The sequence below is a fragment of the Culex pipiens genome, chromosome 2 (genome assembly GCF_016801865.2).
Source record: "Culex pipiens pallens isolate TS chromosome 2, TS_CPP_V2, whole genome shotgun sequence".
Lineage (NCBI taxonomy): Eukaryota > Metazoa > Arthropoda > Insecta > Diptera > Culicidae > Culex > Culex pipiens.
In genome coordinates this window covers 64,455,740-64,478,104 of record NC_068938.1, presented here as the reverse complement: position 1 = coordinate 64,478,104, position 22,365 = coordinate 64,455,740, and the positions used below count along the sequence as shown (strand labels likewise).

At 35.3% G+C, this 22,365-nt stretch overlaps 2 protein-coding genes across 3 annotated transcripts in view; one reads left to right on the top strand and one right to left on the bottom strand.

Moving 5' to 3' along the window:
• LOC120418411 (dual specificity calcium/calmodulin-dependent 3',5'-cyclic nucleotide phosphodiesterase 1A-like) overlaps positions 1-22,365 on the bottom strand; it is a 673,125-nt gene that overhangs the window by 636,940 nt on the left and 13,820 nt on the right. The window lies entirely within an intron of this gene.
• LOC120421726 (larval cuticle protein A2B-like) lies at positions 590-22,326 on the top strand. The gene is made up of 4 exons (XM_039584974.2): positions 590-728; positions 20,513-20,593; positions 21,044-21,160; positions 21,660-22,326. Exons 1-4 carry the CDS (start codon positions 717-719, stop codon positions 22,071-22,073), a joined length of 624 nt encoding a protein of 207 aa, XP_039440908.1. The 5' UTR covers positions 590-716; the 3' UTR covers positions 22,074-22,326.

Genomic DNA, 22,365 nt, shown 5'->3' with positions numbered 1-22,365 from the left:
GGAAGTAACTCTTTTACTATCTTTTCTGAACACTTCAATTAAAGATTAAATATAAAACAACCTATCCGTCATGGGTTTCCTAAGCAGATAGGACCTTTTGAAAATTTAATCTAGAATTGTGTGCATTTAAACAAACATTCACAGTCAATAATATTGAAACACTCTTACTTTTAACAAAAATCTTACTACCTGCTTTACAAAAAAACTACTTATGATCGATCTCACGCGACCATCCCACGTGCGAAATTACACGCAACTTACAACATCCTGAGAGAGTGCCACTACGCTCAATCCCCCAGCCCAACTAAACTGCTCAGAGCTGGCAAGAACTTATCGCGATCAGCTCGAAGCTTGTGTGCTCTCTGCAGTCCTCTCCTCACCGAAGCTTTTTTCTCTACTCGTTGCAACAAAGTGGGAGAAGTCGATTTGGTCGGTCGGCCCGCGAGATTGATTCTACCGTGCCGGTTGAACTTTTGCCTCTGCCTGCCGACTGCGTACTACTACTAGGGTGGGGGTGAATTCTCTTTTGATAGTGCTCTTGTTTGCTGGGGACCCAAACCCAGGTGACACAAACGGGCCCAGTTAAGCTTGGTATATAAAGTGCGTAAACTGCAGCGAAATGGTATCAAAGTTTAGTAAGCTCTCGCAGTTGCAGCAACAGTGTTTTTTTGTTTTTGTTCGGTTGAAGAAACGCCAGTTTTGTTCGAAAACTCATAATGTTCTCAAAGGTAACGTTTGAAGTTGTAGCAGAAGTAACGTGAAGTTCTGGGGAATAAGACAGTGTAGAAGGAATTCATTCGAGTGCAAATTCATCATTTAATATCGAAGCAGAAATTTCTTGGAAGCACATTGAACATTGAAAAAAACCAATCAGTGCGCACACAGTGTCTGCGAATCCAGTAAAGTGTCGTTTTTTGGAATAGTATTATTCCTAGAAAAAGCAAAATGCTACTTGTTTGTTAAAAAAAAAAGTTGTACAAATGAATATTCTTTGAAAAATGAAAAGTTATGGAATTTATTTAGAATAATTTCCTGTGTTTTTTAATTAAATCATTATTCAATATTTTAACTTGATTTTCAATTCGATAATGTTTGAAAAACGTTCATCTAAAAAAGTATCAGGTTTCTTTTAAGCTCCTGACAGCAAGATTCCTTGAAGGTGTCCATAAATCATCGTGTCACATCGCATTTCCTTCGATTTCAATCACTTTGCAAACGGTTGGAATCGTCTGTCAAAGTCTTCTGCTGAAAGATGAATCTTGTTGAGCATCAAATTTCCAGTTTTGCTCACCGGTTGTGGTCTTTCAGAATCAACTTGAAATTACATTTTCATGTTTTTAATAAACCTTTTGAAAAAATATTCGCTTGTCTTTTTAAACATTCTGAAAAAAACTATGAATTTGTAATATTAATTAAAGTTCAAGTAAACCAAGGGTTTTCATTACATATAACACTAAATCAACACTTTTAGTGTGCGTTTGCATAGGTAAGCACCCTCAATCAGGTAATCGACCCACCGGCATGCCCATCTGTCGATCATCATGAAGCGTTTCACCAACCTGCATCACCGTGCTCTTCCAGCTATATCTATTGGACTAGGTCCTCGTTTATTTACTCAGGATCCCATCCAAACACAGTCCACCCCACCCCCTCAACTCAAAGGGAAAACCCAACCACAGTTTTCCGATTCCTCCCACCTGCTGAAGTAAAGCGCCATTAGCTAACCATCAGCCTCCCCCCGGGAGGCATCCTGAAAGCGGATAAAATTACATTGCAAATTCAACGCCGAAAGCATTCGATTTCTCCTCGCCCACCTCAACGGTGGAAAACCTCAAACAAACTCCGGGTCCGGGGCGAAAATCAATTCCATTTCGAATTTTGGTTAAGAAACCACATACCTACCAGCACGTACACACATTTTGAACTGCAGGGTGAAATTTGCAGCTACTATCGTGTTACTCGCGTCGTATTTGGGGCGAGGGGGAAGTTGCAGTTCAGGAATGTGGTGCAGGTTTTCGGAGATGAGATTGAGGGTGAAAATTTATGTTCGGTGCTTAATTGGAGTTGGTGAAAATTTAATGTAATTTATGCGATTTTAAAGGTCTTAGCAGTGCAATTTTATACTCTATACAATAAATCTTAATTTTGATTCATATTCTACTGATACTAAAAACAATTGAAATAAGTATCTAAACTACAAGTTAAAAAAATTACATCATACATTGATATATTCATGGAAAAAAACTAATTCTAATCAAATTTGATCAAAGTTAAAACATTGTGTTTGCTTTGCAAAATTAAAAAAAAACATGCTCTTCTGTGATATAAGTTTTAAGGAACCCCAAGTTACGATCTCACTAGGTTTTTTTGGCAAAATTTCCCCTAGTTTTTGACTATTTGCATTTAAAGAACAATGCAATAATTATATCTTTTGTCATCGTCATTTCGATAATTCTATCGGCGATAATCTTATCGCCGATAGTGGACGATAGCTCATTCTTTAAATCTCTCTAAAATCGATTTTATTCAACCATGTCATGTCATGAGGTTAATCAAAGGCTCTACAAGGAAAAAAAAATCATGTCATGTTAAATTATCAATGCTTCCACTAAGAATACATTTTTTGAAAATAATTTACTCAAAATTGTTCACAAAATACCGTTTTTTCGAAAGTACTCAAATTTCATAATTTGCAATATGGGTATCAAACGAAAAGAAATTGTGTAGGCTATTTCACTTTTTATAGGTTTTTCTAAGATACTTTTTTTTACAAAATACCGTAGTTTTTCGGAAATACTCAATTTATTTAGAATTAAAATGTGGGTATCAAACGAAGCAAAATTTTGTTTGCGTTTTCACTTTATTAGATTTAATTTATTGAAACTAAAATTTCACAAAATACCGTTTTTATTTGAAAATACTCAAATTTTCAAAATTTTCAAAATTGGCATCAAACGAAGCAAAATTTTATATGTCTTTTTACTTTTGTTAAGTTTTTTTTTTTGAAAATATTAAAATTTTCTCAAAATACCGTTTTTTAGAAGATACAAAAATTATCAAGATTAAGAATATGGGTTTCAAACAAAGTGGAATTTTATAAAAGATTTTTTTTGTTAAAGCTAAAATTTTCACAAAATACCGTACTTTTCGAAAATACTGATATTTTCAAAAAATTTAAAATGGGTATCAAACGAAGCGAAATTTTGTAAGCTTTCCACCTTTTTATATTTTTATAAATTCTAAAATTTTCTCAAAATACGGTATTTTTTCGAAAAGACGCAAATTTTCATGATTTACAATATGGGTATCAAACGAAATGAAATTTTGTATGCGTTTTCACTTTATTAGAGTTTTTTGTTGAAACCAAAATTTCCCAAAATACACAAAATTTTCAAAATTTGCATTAAACGAAGAAAAAATTATATGCTTTTTTACCTTTTTCAATTTTTTTTTTTTTTTGACAAAATATTAAAATTTTCTCAAAATTCCGTTTTTCAGAAGATACAAAAATTATCAAGATTAAGAATATGGGTTTCAAACAAAGTGGAATTTTATAAAAGATTTTTTTTGTTGAAGCTAAAATTTTCACAAATGCCGTACTTTTCGAAAATACTCAAATTTTGAAAATTTTCAAAATGGGTATCAAACGAAGCGAAATTTTGTAAGCTTTATCACTTTTTTATATTTTTTTAAATTCTAAATTTTTCTCAAAATACGGTATTTTTCGTTAATACTCAAATTTTCATGATTTACAATGTGTTTACAATTTTGTTTATGTTTTCACTTTATTAGAAACTGAAATTTAAAAACTAAACCGAATATTTTTGAAAGAACTCAAATTTGAAAAATTAAAAAATTATAAGGCTGGTACAAATATTTTTAAAATTTTTTGTCACCCCCCCCCCCCCCCCCTTCAAAATTGGCCCGAAAAATCAGGGGGCAAAAAAAATATTTTTACAATAAACTTCAAAATTTCAATGAAAATTCAAGTGCAACCAGCTGAAATCAAATTAAAATACATTCTTCTGCGTTTTAAATCATTTTTAGCATGTTTGGGTTTATTAAAAAATCTTAAGATTTTTTGAAAATTTTCGATGCAAAATCTTTTTTTTTCGATACAATTTTTGTTTTTGTCAGATCTTAGATTTTTGAAAACTAATGATTGCAAAACAACTGAACAAGTGTAAAATGCATTTTAAAACACATTTTTCATTTAAATGTGTAGACTATGGCTTGTTATTTAAATTTTTATATTTTTTATTTTTTTGCCCCCCCTTGACCTCGGCCAGGGCCGAGGGACAAAAACTTTTTTAAATATTTGCATCGGCCTAATGAGGTGAAAACGCACTCACGCCCCGACGATCGTAAGACGATAATTTTATCGATTGACAACCTTGAATTCTACTTTTTCTATACTCCAATTGCAAAAATTATTATATCATAGTTTACCAACGTTATTTTATCTTTGATTTGTTTGTTTTTTTTTTTTTTTATTGTAAGGTATCATTGAAATTTTACCCCTAAATCCCTCATCCCTCAGTTTTAGTAGAATAGAAATTAAAAAGGTCAAATTTCGAAGTATGAGGCAAAAAATCGAAATGTTTGATCAATTGCTAAACTTTTAATGTGATTTTATTTTAATGTGAATTTTCCATTTTAAAACAACAATAAAATTATTCAAATGTTTTTTTTTTAATATTTGAAGTATTTTCATATGAACTCATCTAATTTCTTTTCTTCTGGTTGTTAAAAGTCTAATTTACAGCCACCTTGCCTAAATTGTGTTTCACTAAGATCCCTTTAAGCTACCAATTTCTCTTAAATAACATATTTGTTGAAAACTTAATATTGATCTACTATCAACTAAAAATAATTATTCAATGCATCAAAAATAGGTAGCAATCGATTGTAGAAGATTTTCAATATGTATGAATTTCAAATTTCAAGCAATACATTTTTTATTGCTCCCTGATTTTCGAGGAAACTTTAAAAAGGGGAGGCCAACTTTTGAAATAAAATTTGCAACGACCCTCAACCCGTTAAAAATAATCAGATTCGATTTTCTAAAACTGCTGAATTTAAAAAAAAATCACAATTTTTTGTTATATTTTTATAAATTTATGAAGATTCACCCCTGTAAAGATTTGTTGAGAAATTTGATTCAAATTGATGAAAACATGTTGATTCGTTCCCAACCACCATGGATGGTTTATTTTAAATAGTACTTTCAATTTTAAATTCTATCGTATTTTTCTACCTTAGCTTTTTCATAATATTGAGAAAAAAATTAAAGTTTCGTGAAAGTTAGGCCCATTTTTTTTTCTTTTTTTCCAAGCTTTATGATTTCTTTTTAATTAAATTGAAAATATTGAATTTTAAACATGAAAATCATCAGATTATTCAAAAGTGTTACATTTGTGATATTTTTTTAAAGACTCCATTGTTGGCAATATTTTTCCCAAATTCAATTGTAAAAAACCTCAACTCCGTAGAAAATGAATAACATATACGATTTAAGAAAGGTTTTTTTTTAAGTATCAATTTTAGGGAGTTCTATACACTATCTTATTTTGTTAAAAGTTAATTTTCATTAAATTAAAAGATAGCAGCCTTATGTTTCAAACAAATTACCCAGTTTGCATTTCAATAAAGACACAGATAATTCATTCAATTACGATTATTTATAACTGTGAGTATCTTCAAGTACTCTCCAACTAATTTTGAATTTCGTTCAGCCAAAAAAAAAATTCCACACAAATGGGAAAAACAAATCGAAAAATTTCCAACTCAAATCGAAACTTTCCCCGCGTCAGCTCCTCCACGCCAAAGAAGATTGCAAATTCTTTCCAGAGTTTTGCATCGCTTTTGCAAGCGGTGAGGGCGGACTTGTGCACAATTCCTGCGCACGACGCGGCGGTGCGATGACCCAGAAACTTAAACTTTGTATGGGTGCAGAAAAGAGGGGGGAAAACGTTAAAAATAACCTTTCCCCGTTTTCTTGCCAAGGGAAGGGGAGCGGGGAAAAGGTATCACTTGTTGGTTGTTTTGTTGATATTTTCCACTCAATCTTGTTGGGACTAAAGTTGACAACAGAGCAATTCTCTGAGTTTTCGGTCATTCGTTTTTTTTTGCATTTTTTAATCCGGCTGAAACTTTTTTGGTGCCTTCGGTATGCCCAAAGAAGCCAATTTGCATCATTAGTTTGTCCATATAATTTTCCATACAAATTTGGCAGCTGTCCATACAAAAATGATATGTGAAAATTCAAAAATCTGTATCTTTTGAAGGAATTTTGTGATCGAGTTGGTGTCTTCGACAAAGTTGTAGGTATGGATATGGACTACACTGAAAAAAAATGATACACGGTAAAAAAAAATTTTGGTGATTTTTTATTTAACTTTTTGTCACTAAAACTTAATTTAAAAAAAAAACACCATTTTTATTTTTTTTTTATTTTTTGATATGTTTTAGAGGACATAAAATGCCAACTTTTCAGAAATTTCCAGAATGGGCAAAAAATCTTTGACCGAGTTATGATTTTTTGAATCAATACTGATTTTTTCAAAAAATCGAAATATCGGTCGCAAAAAATTTTCAACTTCATTTTTCGATGTAAAATCGAATTTGCAATCAAAAAGTACTTTAGTGAAATTTTGATAAAGTGCACCGTTTTCAAGTTACAGCCATTTTCAGGTAACTTTTTTGAAAATTGTCGCAGTTATTAATTTTTCAAAATTAGTGCCCATGTTTGCCCACCTTTGAAAAAAATATTTTTGAAAAGCTGAGAAAATTTTCTATATTTTGCTTTATTGAACTTTGTTGATGCGACCCATAGTTGCTGAGATATTGCTATGCAAAGGCTAAAAAACAGGAAAATTGATGTTTTCTAAGTCTCACCCAAACAACCCTACATTTTCTAATGTCGATATCTCAGCAACTTTAGGTCCGATTTACAATGTTAAAACATGAAACATTCGTGAAATTTTTCGATCTTTTCGAAAAAAATATTTTCAAAAATTTGCCTGCTTTGCCTTCCCGGTGCTTCGAACGCCTATGAAATATTTCAAGTGAAATGTTTCGCATTTTTGGTAAACTTTTAATTTTATTGTATTTAATTTTTTTGGCATTAACTACAGCGTTCAAACAAACTTTAAATGAAAGTTGATGTTGGAATTCATCAAATAACACAGTTTTGACATTCATAATGCGAACTTATATCCAAATAATTGATAAAACAAGATAAAGTGTCCGGGTTTCGAAGCGTCCGGGAATTCGAATCATGACGTTATTAAATACAATAAAATTATAAGTTTACCAAAAATGCGAAACATTTCACTTGAAATATTTCATAGGCCTTCGAAACACCGGGAAGGCAAAGCAGAAATTTATGGTTTTGATTTCCTTAAATTCTAGCAAATTTTTATATAAACTATCGATTGTTTTAATGTTAACAGCTTATTTGAGACCCAAAGAATGCCATTCACTAACATTTCAGTCCAAATTTGTGCGATTCATAAGTAAAATCGAGTGTCCGGAATTCGAAGCAAAGTGTCCGGATTTCGAATCAGTTTCTATCAGTGTCCGGGATTCGAAGCACAACATGTCATTTTAATTTTCAAATTCTGATGAAAAATTGTTAGAAAAGACATATTTTGCATGCATTTTCTCGAAACTGACTGTTTATACTGAGCAATTCTCTACGAAATCGGTCTTTTTTCTTCAATTTTAATTTTTGTATTTTTTAATCCGGCTGAAACTTTTTTGGTGCCTTCGGTATGCCCAAAGAAGCCATTTTGCATCATTAGTTTGTCCATATAATTTTCCATACAAATTTGGCAGCTGTCCATACAAAAATGATGTATGAAAATTCAAAAATCTGTATCTTTTGAAGGAATTTTTTGATCGTAATATTGAATGTTTGGCCCTTTTGAAATGTTAGTCTTGATTTGAAAATTGAAAATATTTTTTTCGAAGAGATCGGAAAATTTCACAAATGTTTCATATATTAACATTGAAAATCGGACCATTAGTTGCTGAGATATTGACGATAGAAAATGGTGGGTTGTTTGGGTGAAACTTAGAAAACATCAATTTTCCTGTTTTTAAACCTTTGCATTGCAATATCTCAGCAACTAAAGGTCGTATCAACAAAGTCCAAATAAGCAAAATATAGAGAATTTTCTCAGCTTTTCAAAAATATTTTTTTTCAAAACTGGGCAAACATGTGCACTAATTTAAAAAAATGAAAAACTGCGACTATTTTCAAAAAAGTCACTTAAATATGGCTATAACTTGAAAACGGTGCACTTTATCAAAATTTCAGTGAAGTACTTTTTGATTGCAAATTTGATTTTACATCGAAAAATGAAGTTGAAAAATTTTTACGACCAAAATTTCGATTTTTTGAAAAAAATCAGTATTGATTAAAAAATTCATAACTCGGTCAGTGATTTTTTGCACAACCTGGAAATTTCTGAAAAGTTGGCATTTTATGCCTTCTAAAACATATCAAAAAATAAAAAAAATTAAAAATAGTGTTTTTTTGTAAATCAAGTTTTAGTGATAAAAAGTTAAATAAAAAAATCACCAAATTTTTTTTACCGTGTATTATTTTTTTCCAGTGTAGTCCGTATCCATACCTACAACTTTGCCGAAGACACCAAATCGATCAAAAAATTCCTTCAAAAGATACAGATTTTTGAATTTTCATACATCATTTTTGTATGGACAGCTGCCGAATTTGTATGGAAAATTATATGGACAAACTAATGATGCAAAATGGCTTCTTTGGGCATACCGAAGGCACCAAAAAAGTTTCAGTCGGATTAAAAAATACAAAAAAAATCGAATGACCGAAATCCTAGAGAACTGCTCTACTACGTCCTGATGATATTTCTACATTTTCAACCTATTACACGATTTTTTGGCAGCCATAAAAAAAATGATATGCTACTAAGTGTCCGGATTTCGAATCATGACGTTATTTCGATTTTTAAAAAAAATATTGATTCAAAAAATCATAACTCGGTCAAAGATTTTTTGCCCATTCTGGAAATTTCTGAAAAGTTGGCATTTGATGTCCTCTAAAACATATCAAAAAATAAAAAAAAATAAAAATGGTGTTTTTTTGCAAATCAAGTTTTAGTGACAAAAAGTTAAATAAAAAATCACCAATTTTTTTTTACCGTGTATCATTTTTTTTCAGTGTAGTCCATATCCATACCTACAACATTGCCGAAGACACCAAATCGATCAAAAAATTCCTTCAAAAGATACAGATTTTTGAATTTTCACTTGTCATTTTTGTATGAACAGCTGCCAAATTTGCATGGAAAATTATATGGACAAACTAATGATGCAAAATGGCTTCTTTGGAATACCGGAGGCACCAAAAAAGTTTCAGCCGGATTAAAAAATACAAAAATTAAAATTACAGAAAAAAGACCGATTCCGTAGAGAACTGCTCAACATCCAACGTGCAGTAAAAGCGTCTTCTTTGTAGCGAAATTGCGGGAAGCTTTTTTTTCTTTTTCTTTGGTCAACGAAAGCTTCCTTTTCAAGTTTGCTCGGGGTTGCTCGTCCCAGTGGGAAAAGCTAATTAAAGTTTTATTTCAAAACCCTTCGGTAAAAAGTTTTCACTTGGTCTGGGCGACGATGGTGCTGCGGCAGTTGCTTCTGGTGGTACTTGAGATTTATGTTGAAGTTGTGTAGTTTCCCGTCTAGTTCATGGTTAAAAATTCTCTTGGGGTGCAACTTGTGCAACTAGTTTGGTTTACACACTGTAAAAAAGTGTAAAAAATAATTTTGAGAATTTTTTAACATCGAATTCAATTGGAATCTTCGTCCTTATTTTATAATTTTCTGCTAAACTTGTTGGGTGACAATCCAACCTGTTTTCATTCTGTGAAGAAAGGGATTTGTCAAGTTGTGGTTCTCAAAATGCACGTGTGGTTTGGTTGCACCAAAAGTTACACCAAACTCGAGCAAATTCCTCTCGAGCACGTTTTTCGAACTCGACTTTTGCTAAGGGTTAAAGTTGTGTGCTCGTTCTTTTTTTGTTAGAATTTGCCTTCTAAAACGTACAAGTTGTGCCACAATCTGTGGCAATTAGGAATGGTCTCTGCTTTGGCTTTTGAGGAAAAGTTTCGTTCCAGGGTAAACTGCAAATGGCACCGATGGAAATAGTTTACGGTGAGCTAAAACTCCGGTCGGATTTGTGGATCTGTATTTGATGGATTCCTGAAGAAGAGAAATTTCCTTATGATGAAGAACACTGTTGTAGACACATCTAAAAAGTTGGTAACTTCTGAATAAATCTTTTGCTTTGTTTCTCTCCAGAGATTCAAATCAATTTGATTGATTTGCATTTTTTATATGAAACATTTGCATTAGGTCGATTTCCCATAATCAAAAGTTTCCATAAAGAATTAAAGCACTTAATTTTTTTGCAATAAATAACATAAAAATCACGATTAATGTAAATGAAACATTAAACACAATACACAACTTAATAACCTCTTCCAGCGTCAAGTAATCTCATCCAGTCAAAGAATCCAAGTAAATGCCATTAATTTCCTCAGCCACATCCACATTCCTAACCTACTTATTCATTTAGAATTCCCTTAAGCAATCTACTCTCCCGGTAACAGCCTCCGGAGATTGCAAATCGGTCCTCAACCTTTCCCCAAACCTCATCACAAACAAGGGTGACAACATCAAAATAGCAAATATGGTTCTGACATTCCAGTTAACCACATCGGTTTAATCACCATACTTCATCATATCATCTCCCCCTTTCCGGAAGGAGTGGAAACTGTCCCAAAATAGTATCCCATCTTGTAGCATGAAATATTAATTAGCCTCTTTAGATCGATGGGAGACATCCGATGGTATTTCCTTGTCTACACCCAAACGAAACAACTCTGACAGGGAATGTTATCACGCTCAAAATTACGTGAAATAATAGGCTTCAGTTCGATTCCCTGTACAAACTCTCTGTTACTGTTTACAAAAAAAAAGTTTTATTCAATTCTGAATTAAATGTTTTTGAAACAAAAATGAAATTATCTTAACCCACATCAGCAAGTTTTTCGTAGCCATAAATTAGCCTGAACCAAACCTAACCACAAAAAAACTAATCTCTTGAACTTTACACGCATTTACATGTAGGATCACATTCCCCTACCAAAATGACCCTCTCACACAGTAAATAACAATCACATTTATGTAAAGTTATTCCGTCACGCACCCCAATCCTGGAAGATTGGTCTCACTTTGGGCTCACTTGCCTGTGTAGAAAATTACTCCGACTGAGACCATCAGCGTTCTCGAGAAAATCTAGCTCGTTGGGAGAAGAAACGATAAAGCCATTTCCATATCGTAAAATTTTACCGTTACTGTTATCTGCCTAACACACTTGATGATTGTGATGATGCTGTTGCCCGCCTTTATGTGTTTGGGTCCTTTAGAACAACATAGCTTTAACCGCAAGCAGTTATGAAAATTCACTCGCCGCAGATAATCACGAATGATTTTATCACTCAATTTCGGTTGCGCGCTTTGCTCAGCGTAGAAAGTAGTGATAATTGTTTCAAAATAAGATTTTCAAAATTCAATTTGGGACTGAAATACGATGATGAAATTCTCTCACAAACTTTCAAAAGAGCATCTTCTCTCTTATCCATATTGTTTACAAACAAAAGAGCATCTTTTCTCTAACCTACATTGTTTACAAACAAAAGAGAGTCTTCTCACTAATCCACTTTGTTTACAAACATTTCATTGTTCGTAAGCGAAACGTGACAACTCATAGTGGCGTCTGTCGTTTTACCGGTGGATGTATTAGTGAGCCCAACTGTTTTGAATAAAGGAACGTTCTCTTTGGAAATTCTCTCTTAGTGATTGCTCAGCGAAGCTTTTTCGGTGAAGATTCTTCCATCAAAAGTTGAGAGTGAGAATTGAGATTTGCGCTCCATCATGGTATCTCTTTTGTAATTCAGCACCGCCATGTTGGAATACTTCCTCATTGTTTACAAACATTGTTTGCCTTTAGTGGTGGCTGTCGTTTAACCGATGGATGGTTTATTGCGATTATTTGATTAACATTTCACACCAGAAAGAAAAGGGAAACGTTTCTAATTCGAAATTATTTCTCAGTGATTGCTCTATAAAGCTTTTTCGATGAGATTGAGAGTTGCGCTCCATGATTCTATCATGGTCTCACTCTCTTAATCTATCTTTTTCTCTCATCTCTTCGTCGTATGCTCTTCACTTACCAGAAACAGCTCAAGTTTACATCTTCCACTTTTCAAATCAATTATTCTAAATAAGCTCCACACCGTGATGAAATATATACATGTATATTTTTAAACACTGTCTGTGGCAAAACCACCCACGACGTCGTCCACCTAAACAGGGACGACGTTGACAGGTTCATACATTTTGCATTACCAATATCAGCACCATCATCATCAGCAGCAGTGATGCCAAACCATGAGAGGAGAGAAGGGGATCGTTATCGTCCACCGTCGTCTCGTCAAATGAAAGGAAGAATGGGTCGTGGTAGCACCACGGTGGTACTTCATGACAAAAGCTAGAAGGAAAATTTTTCACCGGTTGCTCGTGAGCTACAGGTTGGCAGACAGAGCTTCTAGCAATTTGAGATGTCTTTTCTTTGATATAAATTTTACTTTTTAACTTTTAAGTGACGCACATAGATAAGTGCTAAAACTCATCTAATAAAATTTCTATCATTTCATGATTCGATAATTATCAACGAGAACAACTTTTCTCACAACAGTTTGAGAATTATCTCTGTTTGCAACAAGAGCTCTCACTTTTTATTCGTTCATTGCTCCCACCAATTTGTACTCTTTTACTCACACTGAGGAGAGCTTCAAAGAGGCTGTTGAAGAGACTCCAACTCTCTGCAATCTCTGAGAGAGTAGATATTGAATAAGCAAATTGTTTATTAGCAATTAAAATCGGTTCAATTGCCATGAAGATTGATTAAACTCAAGGATTCATTCTGATCGCTCTCTCACGAGCGCAAATCGAACGCGACGCAAATCTGCTCTGAAGAATTCATAACGTCTGTCACTACTACACCAATCACATCTGAATGCTCTCTCTTTTCCTATCTCTCTCTCTCTCTCTCTCAAATCGGCTCAGTCAGGCCGGTTTCGCTTTGTCGCTCCAAACTGATGCAAAATAGTCTGCGATTTGAATCGCTGAATCGATTGCCTAAAATCAATGTTTTTAAAAAGATTTAGCTTTTTGTTTTTCTAACACAGCATCAAAAACAAATTTGACAGCAATTTACTCGATTAAAAATTCAAATTGACGCTCACGCTGTGGTAGTGCAGAATGAACGCGTGTCGAGCTGTCGTCGACGATCGGAGTAGGCCGAGCAAGTCACGAAGTGTTTGAATCGCTGGTTAGAGCGATCGATTGCTTACTGCTTGCGAATCGTGGTTGCTCACGATTGGAAGCTCACTTGTGAATAAATAATTTTTGAATCGTTGGTCAACTTTAGAAACCCTGCCTTCCAGGTCGCACCGAAGTACCAAGTTCACCGTCTCTCTTTCCCGAGTACAGAATTTTATTAAATCGCTACCCCCTCTTTGGCCAAGTGGTGCAACCAAAACCAGAGCGAGCCCAAGCAGGACCGGAAACTGCTCGAACTTTTCTAATGAACCTTCCCGCACAGTTTTTTTTTTCCACAACCTTATTCTGCTTCTTTATGAGGCCTGACTTGAGAAACCGGAAACAATCATCGGGGGCGCTGGAAGATCCCCGTGGGAGTTTTTAAGCTCAACCAGCAGAGAGAGAGCAGAGGGCAGGGGTCCAGATGACCAGGGACGTCATTAGCAAGTACTTCAAGAAGGAGGAGGGTCGTCGGAAGTGGTGGTGTATTGAATAAAATTATCACCTTTTTAGTCGCCCCCGCAATGACCTTTGCCGGATGTCATCTCGTCCGGACTTGAGACACAGAATGACGGCTCTTGGAGTTCATAATCTCGTGCAAAGTGGGTGGTGAGGTGGCAGATTATCCGGCCAGTGATGGACGGAGAAAGCTGATGCCAGATTAGAGAGAGTTTGAAAATGTGAAATTGTTTGAGGAAAGGAAATACTTTCGATAAGAAGCTTAAGAGGAGCTTGTGATCAAATGTGATACATGGAATATGATTTATTAATTAAATTCAATTCTTAATTACCAGCAGTTCACTCATCAAGAGACAGATAATCGAAAGAGGTCTCTTCTCTTTTCTCTTGATTGAGTACTCGGTACAGAATTATAGTTATTGAGAGATTCATGAAAGTATTGTTTAATCTTTGATGATCTATTTAAAAAAATATATCTGGGAATATGTTCCCAGCCAAGAACTTCAAGTTTAAGTTCAAAGTAGAGAGAATAATTTTCAAATCAATTCCACAACCAGCAATAACCAACTCTAGACCGAAATTGCATCTCTGAACACACGCTCAAGCTGCATCATTTGATATTGTTTCTTTGGAAAATGTGTCAATACCGGAAAATGCAATCAACCGTGCAGGAAAACCGAGTAAGTTCTATGCAACTCTAAACAGTATACAGAGCAGTCTATACAGACTCACAGCCCCGCACAGCTTCATCGTTTGCAATCATGCTGATGCTGACATCGGCACAAATAGAAGAATACCTTCCTTCCCCCAACCATATCGAACTGGAATTTTCCACGAGTTCGAGCCAAAATTGTGCGGATTCATTCAAATTTCGCGATTGCGGATCGAAACGTGGTTGAAAGTATGGATTCCTCCCCCACAGCTAACACATTCACACGCTCGATTGCGGAAAAACAATTTCCCCCTCCCGATGACAGTTCCACGAAAAAATGCCACACAGTTTGACAAAAGGCGACATTTGAAATTGGAATAAAAAAACATCTAATAAATTTTCCAAGCGCACTGAGCGCGACTTGAAACTTTTCTACCAATTTAAATTTATCTGAAAGTCATTCACTTAAAATTCCATCATGCAAATCAACCGTCAAGAAGCGACTCGACTTCACCTAGCTTTCCGGCGCTCAGTTTTGTGGTTTTGTTGAAATGCCATCACCCAAATTAGAATTTACCGAAATTTGATTAATTTATTCAACCGCAATCCGGACGCCTTCCCCTTGGAGCTTTTCGAGTGTTGGGGTGGTCGGTAGACGGGACGGGTAGGAAGGGCTAACCCTCTGTCAATATTTAATCAGTGGATTGGCAGGCAGCCCAGTTGAAGCACTGTGGCCAGTAATCTTTCACTTTCGGGTTTGGTTTGAACGCCTTAACGCAGTCGAAAACACACACCATTTTAACCTCCCCTGCAAATGGATTGTGTTTTGAATCAAGAGGACGATTTTGGATTTACTGCAGAGGTTGAGAAGTGCCCCCTTCTTCCATTACTCAGCACTTTGAAAATAGCTTGCGAACTTGAAGATGATTTTTGGCTTCAAAATTACTTGAAAATAACTGAACAAGGGGTAGATATATCCATTATTTTGTTAAAATTGATCCATTTAAAAAGAATGTTTTGCACCATTAGTTCGTCTACACAGGTTATGCATCTGTGTAAACCAAAATTCTTTTCAAATATTCAAAAATTTGGTTCTTGACTTCCTCATTCTTCACCAAACATGAATTTAACTTAAAAAATCTTGTAATAAATTTCCATCTGTATTATAAATTTAATGGAAACAAATCACGCTGAAAACATGGTTCAATTTCAATCTGGCTCAAACAATACTGACAGATTTGCCAGATTTTCTATCTGTAATCGTTTGGACGGTTTTCAATTACCTATACAACTATAGGTCGGATGATGGATCCGGACATAGCTTACATACAAATTAGTGAGATCCGACTTCAAAAAAGTACATAAATATCACTTAAGTGGTCATAACTTAAGACAGGGTTGCCAGATCTTCACTATTTTAGACTCGTTGGAAAGGTCTTTCGATTTTCTATCAAATGGTATATAACATGATGCTTTTTGAAATGATTTCCGGCTATTTATCTAACATATGCGAAAATACTTTTGTATACATAACTTTTGAACTACTTATAGAAACTATTTTTTTAACTCGATCTATGGAACCCAACACCGAGAATAATCACGGATACGTCACGACTGTCATCCACATACAAAGCGAGTGAAGTCAAAATCGAACCAAGATCGAACCAAGTTTTTGCAGCGAGGTTTTTGAAAATGTTGTTTGCACATGAATTGCAAAAATTAAAACTTTTTTTAATCACCAAGTTTTTTTTCAAGCGATTTACATTTAATTTCAGATTTCCAGAGTTTTTTTTAAAAGGACCAATAAACTATTGTCTTTCATATGTTTATAGGACCTAATAAAAAAAACTCTAGATTTGAACTTTAATTAATATTCAAATAACTTGTAGCAAACTGGTAAAATTGGAATTCTAAATTTTAGTAGGGGAAAATGCTAAATTCAATGTTCCAAAATTTTATCAGCGTTTGTTAAATTCGATTCTAACCAAAATTTTAAATGAAACAACCGGGTCACTAGCAAATCACATTTTAGAACAGGATGCAATGAATAATCATCGAAATATGTTGATCAAACTCGTGGTTGAATTATATTTAAATGTTAAATTAACTGAGTATTCTAAAAATGTAATTGAATTTAAACCAACAGTCAGGTGAGTCCGGTAGAATCTTACCTTGCTAATTTTGTTTCAAGGAAACTGAATATATTTAATTTTTAGTTTAATGTTACGTGTTGTTCTAGTACAACTTTGTTTATCGTTCTTATAAATAATAAATGAGGAAATCTGTACGTGATACTTGTCATTTGATTAAATATATAAGCAAAAGATGATGAAAACTAAAAATTTATTAATTTGAAGATAAAAGTTTATTAATTTGTTTCATACAACTTTTTCAAAAACCCCACGTAAACAACATTGACAGCGCCTCTGGCGGTGACTTCGGGAAAGTGCATGCCTGTCAGTTCCCTGAGAATAATGCGACCAGGGACCTACATAGGGAAATGAAATGTTCTGGGAGAAATTCCAAAAACCCAAAGTCATTTAAATTTAATGTTGAAAAACTTGTAGTTTTTCTTTGGCGTTGGCACATTTCTTGTACCGAACAAGCACAAACATAATAAAAACTACCAGATAATTATCAACAACAGTTTTACAATACTTGTAATTGTTACAAGTCTCGTTTTTTGCCAAAATTATTTTAAATTGATTCCAACCTTGTTCTTGCATGATCTTGTTGCTCGATTGGAACCCTGAGAGTGACATTTCGCCTTTCGTAGTGACAATTTTAGTAACACACATACACACAGACGAGCATACATTCGTTCAGTTTTCGATTCGGAGTCGATGGGTAGACGTGAAGGTGGGTCTATGAGCTTTATGTCGAAAGTTCATTTTAGAGCAGGATTATAGCCTTACCTTGGTGAGGATGGGAAAAAAATAGCTTCGCTCTACAAAAGTTTCCACTTTAGGACAAAAAGTTAAATTTCCCAAAATAATATCTTTTTAAATTTTTTGTTATATGTTCAGGTGAAAAAATTTTATCTTTTGAGCTATAGCAAAAATTAGACAAAATTTGTTTAGAAGTGTTGCCAATTTTTCGGAAAAAAATAAACATTTAAAAAAAATAAAAAAGTTGAAATAATTTTTACACTTTATTTTTTCAGATATTTAATCAAATTTTCAATTGAAAAGTACTTACAATAATGTTGGTTTCATGCAACGTTTTCAAGTTATAGCTACCTATTTTTTTGTTTGTTGATTATGACTTTTTATCTGTACAAGTCATGCCCAAAGTTGACCACTTCTGAAAATTTCCAATAAATTCGCTTCATAAACATTGAAGATAAGATTAATGGTTGCTAAGATAGAGCCTCTGAATGAAAAGACAAAACAGGAAAAAATATGTTTTCTCTGCAACCCTACCTTAAATATGGTCTGAATTTCGTGTTTTGGACCATTTCAAATTTTGAGGTTGAAAAATTCAGTGCAACCCAAATCTAAAAAATACAAAAAATATCAAAACAATTGCTTGTTCTAGAGAGAACCGCACTTGTTTTTAAGTCAGAAATATTACATTTTGTGAAAATTTAGAAACTAAACTCATCGCAAATATTTTTCAATCTGCAAATATTTTAAATCTTCTTCCGGTGTTCCAGAGGATCGGACCGTTTTTTTCTTCAAATGAATTCCGTTAAAGTTGATTTTTAATTTTCTTTTCTTTTAATAATTGTTCCTCATTTAAATCTTATTTACGATTTATTATTTTCAGAAAATGTTTTTTTGCACACATATTAAAAAATAATTCTACCAGATTAATCATATTTAAAAACAAAGAGTCTCAAATGCTTTTTTATGGATCGAAAGAAGGATTCATTTTTCTAATAGACAGGTGACGTCCCGAGCAGACGGTAATTTTGGAATAACATTTTTTGATATTTGAAAATACTAGGCCAATAACATTTTATGTTATTTATAACAAGTTTCGTTACTCGCCGTTATATTTTTTGTTGTTGCTGGATTGTTACAAATCTTTGTTATTATTTTTTGTTATTTTAACAACTAATCCGATCATCACAATAACAGTTGGAGTTATTTTTCCATAACAAAAAATGTTATTCTCAAGTTGTGTTTGCTTTCAGCTAATATCAGACCAATAACAAATTTTGTTATGAAAGACATTAACTGTTATTAAACTCTTATGCAAAAATGGATTTTTCAAGAACATTCCATCACAATTTTGGTTATTTTAACAGTATTTGTTATTGAAATGGCATAAATTTTGTTATTACCGTATGCCAGGGGTGTGGTTTTTGAGGTCAAATTCAATTACACCACATTTGAAGATACAATTACAATTGTAAAATTGTAATTACAAAAACAAACTAAGAATCAAAATTGATGGGCCTTGTCCTATTTTCAAACTCTGAGAAGTAAATTCCAAACTATACGAAAAAAAAAAATACCATTTCCATTAATAAACAAACATGAAATCTTTATCAAAAAAAAAACCTGTTCCACCTTTTATTCGTCCAGCAAATTTTCTCAAAACAACAAGAAATAAGAGTTTTTTTTAACTGATTTTTTTATTGTCTTTGATCGATTTGTCGAAGACACAAAATACCTTCTTTGGACATAGGAAAGCCCTCAAAAAAATATAATTATTGAAATTTCATGAAATCGATCGACTTTGTTCAGTTTATTAACAGCGTTTTGAATTGAAATCATTTAATTAATTAGCTTACTATGAATTCAGCAAGGAAAATTCTTATAAATTTTTATAAAATATTTTTTTAAATAGTGAGGGTTAAATTTGCTGTTTTGAGGACCAAATCCTTAACCTGCCAAGCAAATAGGAATTTACTTACACTTAAACTTCTTTTTTCAATGTTTGTTCCGTGTAACAAATATCCCGGCTAACAGTTTGTTATACACTTCTAAACATAATTTATTATAGCTTAAGTTTAGAGTATAATTGAGAACTTAACTAAACTCTTTGCAGGACATTGACCAAATTCAGTTGAGTTTAAGATTCTCCGAATAACGAATCGATAGCTATAAATTTTCAGCTGAAACCCGATCCATCTCATTTTCTAATGATGTTTGATGCTCAAACTCCCCAAAGCATTCCAAAACCACCCACATTCCAACAAAGGAATCGAACCGGAAAATGCTCTCTTCCACCAGCTCATTCAGAGCCAAAAGTCCTTCCATCTGGACCCGGGGTCCAGACCAGAAGCCAGATGCAAATAAATGTCCACCTTGCCGAATGCTTTTTCCTACCCTCTTTGAGGCGACCTAGCCAAAAATAGAAATAAATGCTTTCCACTTTCCGCCCCACATGGACCGGAAGCTTTTGGCCAGGAACACTGACTCCGAGCACCGGATATCGAGAAATCGAGTTTCAGGTGTTTTTTGATGGTTGCTACTGCTGCCGTGGGACTGGGACTGGGAAATTGGAACCAGGTGGAGACTTTTCTAAACTAGAGAACGATCCTTGAAGTTGAATATTGGTGAAGGTCGAAATTTTCAGTTCAAAATCGAATGAGTACTCGTTGAAGCATACCAGATGTAGTCAGCAAGATCCTTTTTTAAGGGGGTAGTTAAGGTTTTTTGACTGACATAATTTAATAATACGTAAATGAACAAGTTGAAAATGATAGTCCCGTTTTTTCAATTCTCAATTCTTTTTTTTTTCAAGTCTTGAAATCCGTATTATGAATTTAAATAGAGTACAGAAAAATCTAAGAAATTCTTCTTCTATCTACACTGTTCTGGGTTCCGCACAGGGGATGTTTAATCCCCTCGTATAAGTGTCACTTAAGTCACCCTGAAACACCGAAGGAATCAAAAACCGAAACTAACCAACCAAATCTTCTCCTTTTTTCATCCCATCGCACGGTTCGTCGCTCCGTCATCACCTGAACCTAATGGCGTACTCCCGACCTCTGACCCCGCACCACCCTCGGAATATCAACAGGTCCTCGTCGTGCTCGCTGCCGTCGCCGTCGGTGTCAACTCGGTGGCCATCGGAGTGGCCCCAGCAGCCGCCATTGTCAAGGTAAAGAAAGTGTTTCCAGCTTTTTTGCTTGCTTCTTTTTCTGCACACAAGTTGAACTCCGACACCACGATGACGGAAAGCTGGTGTGTGGCTGAATGGAATGGCCCACCCGGTGCCAGGTGCTGGAAACTCCCGCAGGCACAGTCACTGTTTAATTAATTCCTGGCGTGCTGAACCGTAACCGGTCTCCAGCTGCTGTCGCTGATTTAATCGGTGCAAGATTGAAGCTAATTAGTCGATCCCTGCGGAGCAGGCAGTTTACTTGACTGGTTTGAACTCGTTACTTGAGGCGGGTTAAACTACTTTGTCCAAGAACGTAAAATGATTGGAGTTGATCTGGAAAAGTTACTCAGATCAAATCATTTTAATACACTCAAAATGTAGTTTCGCACTACAAAACCACTTTCATCAAAAATTCACCTTCCATTTTCGCTTCTCCCCCCACCCTAGACCGAGGAGTACGACGCCCATCCCCAGTACAGCTTCTCGTACGACGTCAAGGATTCGCTCACCGGCGACAACAAGCAGCAGCACGAGACCCGCGACGGTGATGTTGTGTCGGGACAGGTACGTACCACACGCCTCGTAATAAACAGTGAGTTCGCTCTAGTTTGAGGGAAAAGAAGCTCCCGAAAGGTAGGCAACCCGGCAGCGCAATCTATTGACTGTCGAGACTAGAACTAGGTCAGGTACAGACAACCCACTGCTCTGATGAGATCTAACCAACTCTTGGTTCACCTCACCATCCGCTGCTGGAACGGTGTTTAAAGCTGTCAGGAACTATATACCGGTACCATGTTTGTTGGAGATGGTGATGACGATGGGATGTCGTCCCAAAGTAGTAGCGTTGAGTGTGGGCTCTTGTGTGAGCAGCTATTGAGACAGGGTCCTCTTGCGAGGACATTGAGCGGTGAAAGTTGGTCGACCTTTTGTGATGTTATTTGAAAGGTAGATTAATCAAACTTTGCTGAGCTTAAAAGTTCGATAATGACGTTTCATAGGATGTGTCGGATTACCTTCCCTCAGTAATTAAAAGTTGATTATTCCACTAAACTACTCATTACAGTACTCCCTGGTTGAACCCGACGGCACCCGTCGTACCGTCGACTACACTGCCGACCCCATCAACGGATTCAACGCCGTCGTGAGCAAGTCTGCCGATGCCGCCATCGTCAAGACCGTTGCCGCTGCCCCTGCCATCGTCAAGACCTACGCCGCCGCCCCTGCCATCGTGGCCCATCACGCTCCCACCGTGACCTACGCCCATGCCCCGGCCGTCGTCGCCCACCACGCCCCAGCTTACACGTACGCCCATGCCCCGGCCACCGCCGTTGTTGCCCACCACGAGCCAGCGTACGCGTACGCCCATGCCCCAGCAGTTGCCGTGGCCCACCATGCCCCAGCCCTGACCACCTACGCCCATGCCCCGGCCTACGTCCACCACGAGCCGCTGCTGTCGCACACACTGCTCCACCATTAAGGACCTGCTCCCACTTAAGTAAGATTTATTGGCATCATCTGCGCTCAGATTCTTGGACCATGATAGGAAGTTATCGCCCTGCCCGCAATCGCGTAGGCTTCACACTTAACAATGGCTCAAACTTGTTCTGTTTTTTTGTTTGTTGACAACTCATACTGATATACATTCACACGTACACACTGGTAGCGACTGTAGATGAGATTTTTACAATAAAGTATTTTGTACGTGTACAATTAGTCATCTAAGTTTAAAACAAATCTTTGTAGTCCTTTGAAAAAAGTCCGAAATTCCC

What these genes read in the sequence shown, in the direction of transcription:
- LOC120421726 (XM_039584974.2), top strand. An exon ending in CAGCAGCCGCCATTGTCAAG is followed by an intron (nt 20,594 to 21,043) that starts GTAAAGAAAGTG and finishes CCCCCACCCTAG; the next exon opens with ACCGAGGAGTACGACGCCCA. An exon ending in GTGATGTTGTGTCGGGACAG is followed by an intron (nt 21,161 to 21,659) that starts GTACGTACCACA and finishes TACTCATTACAG; the next exon opens with TACTCCCTGGTTGAACCCGA.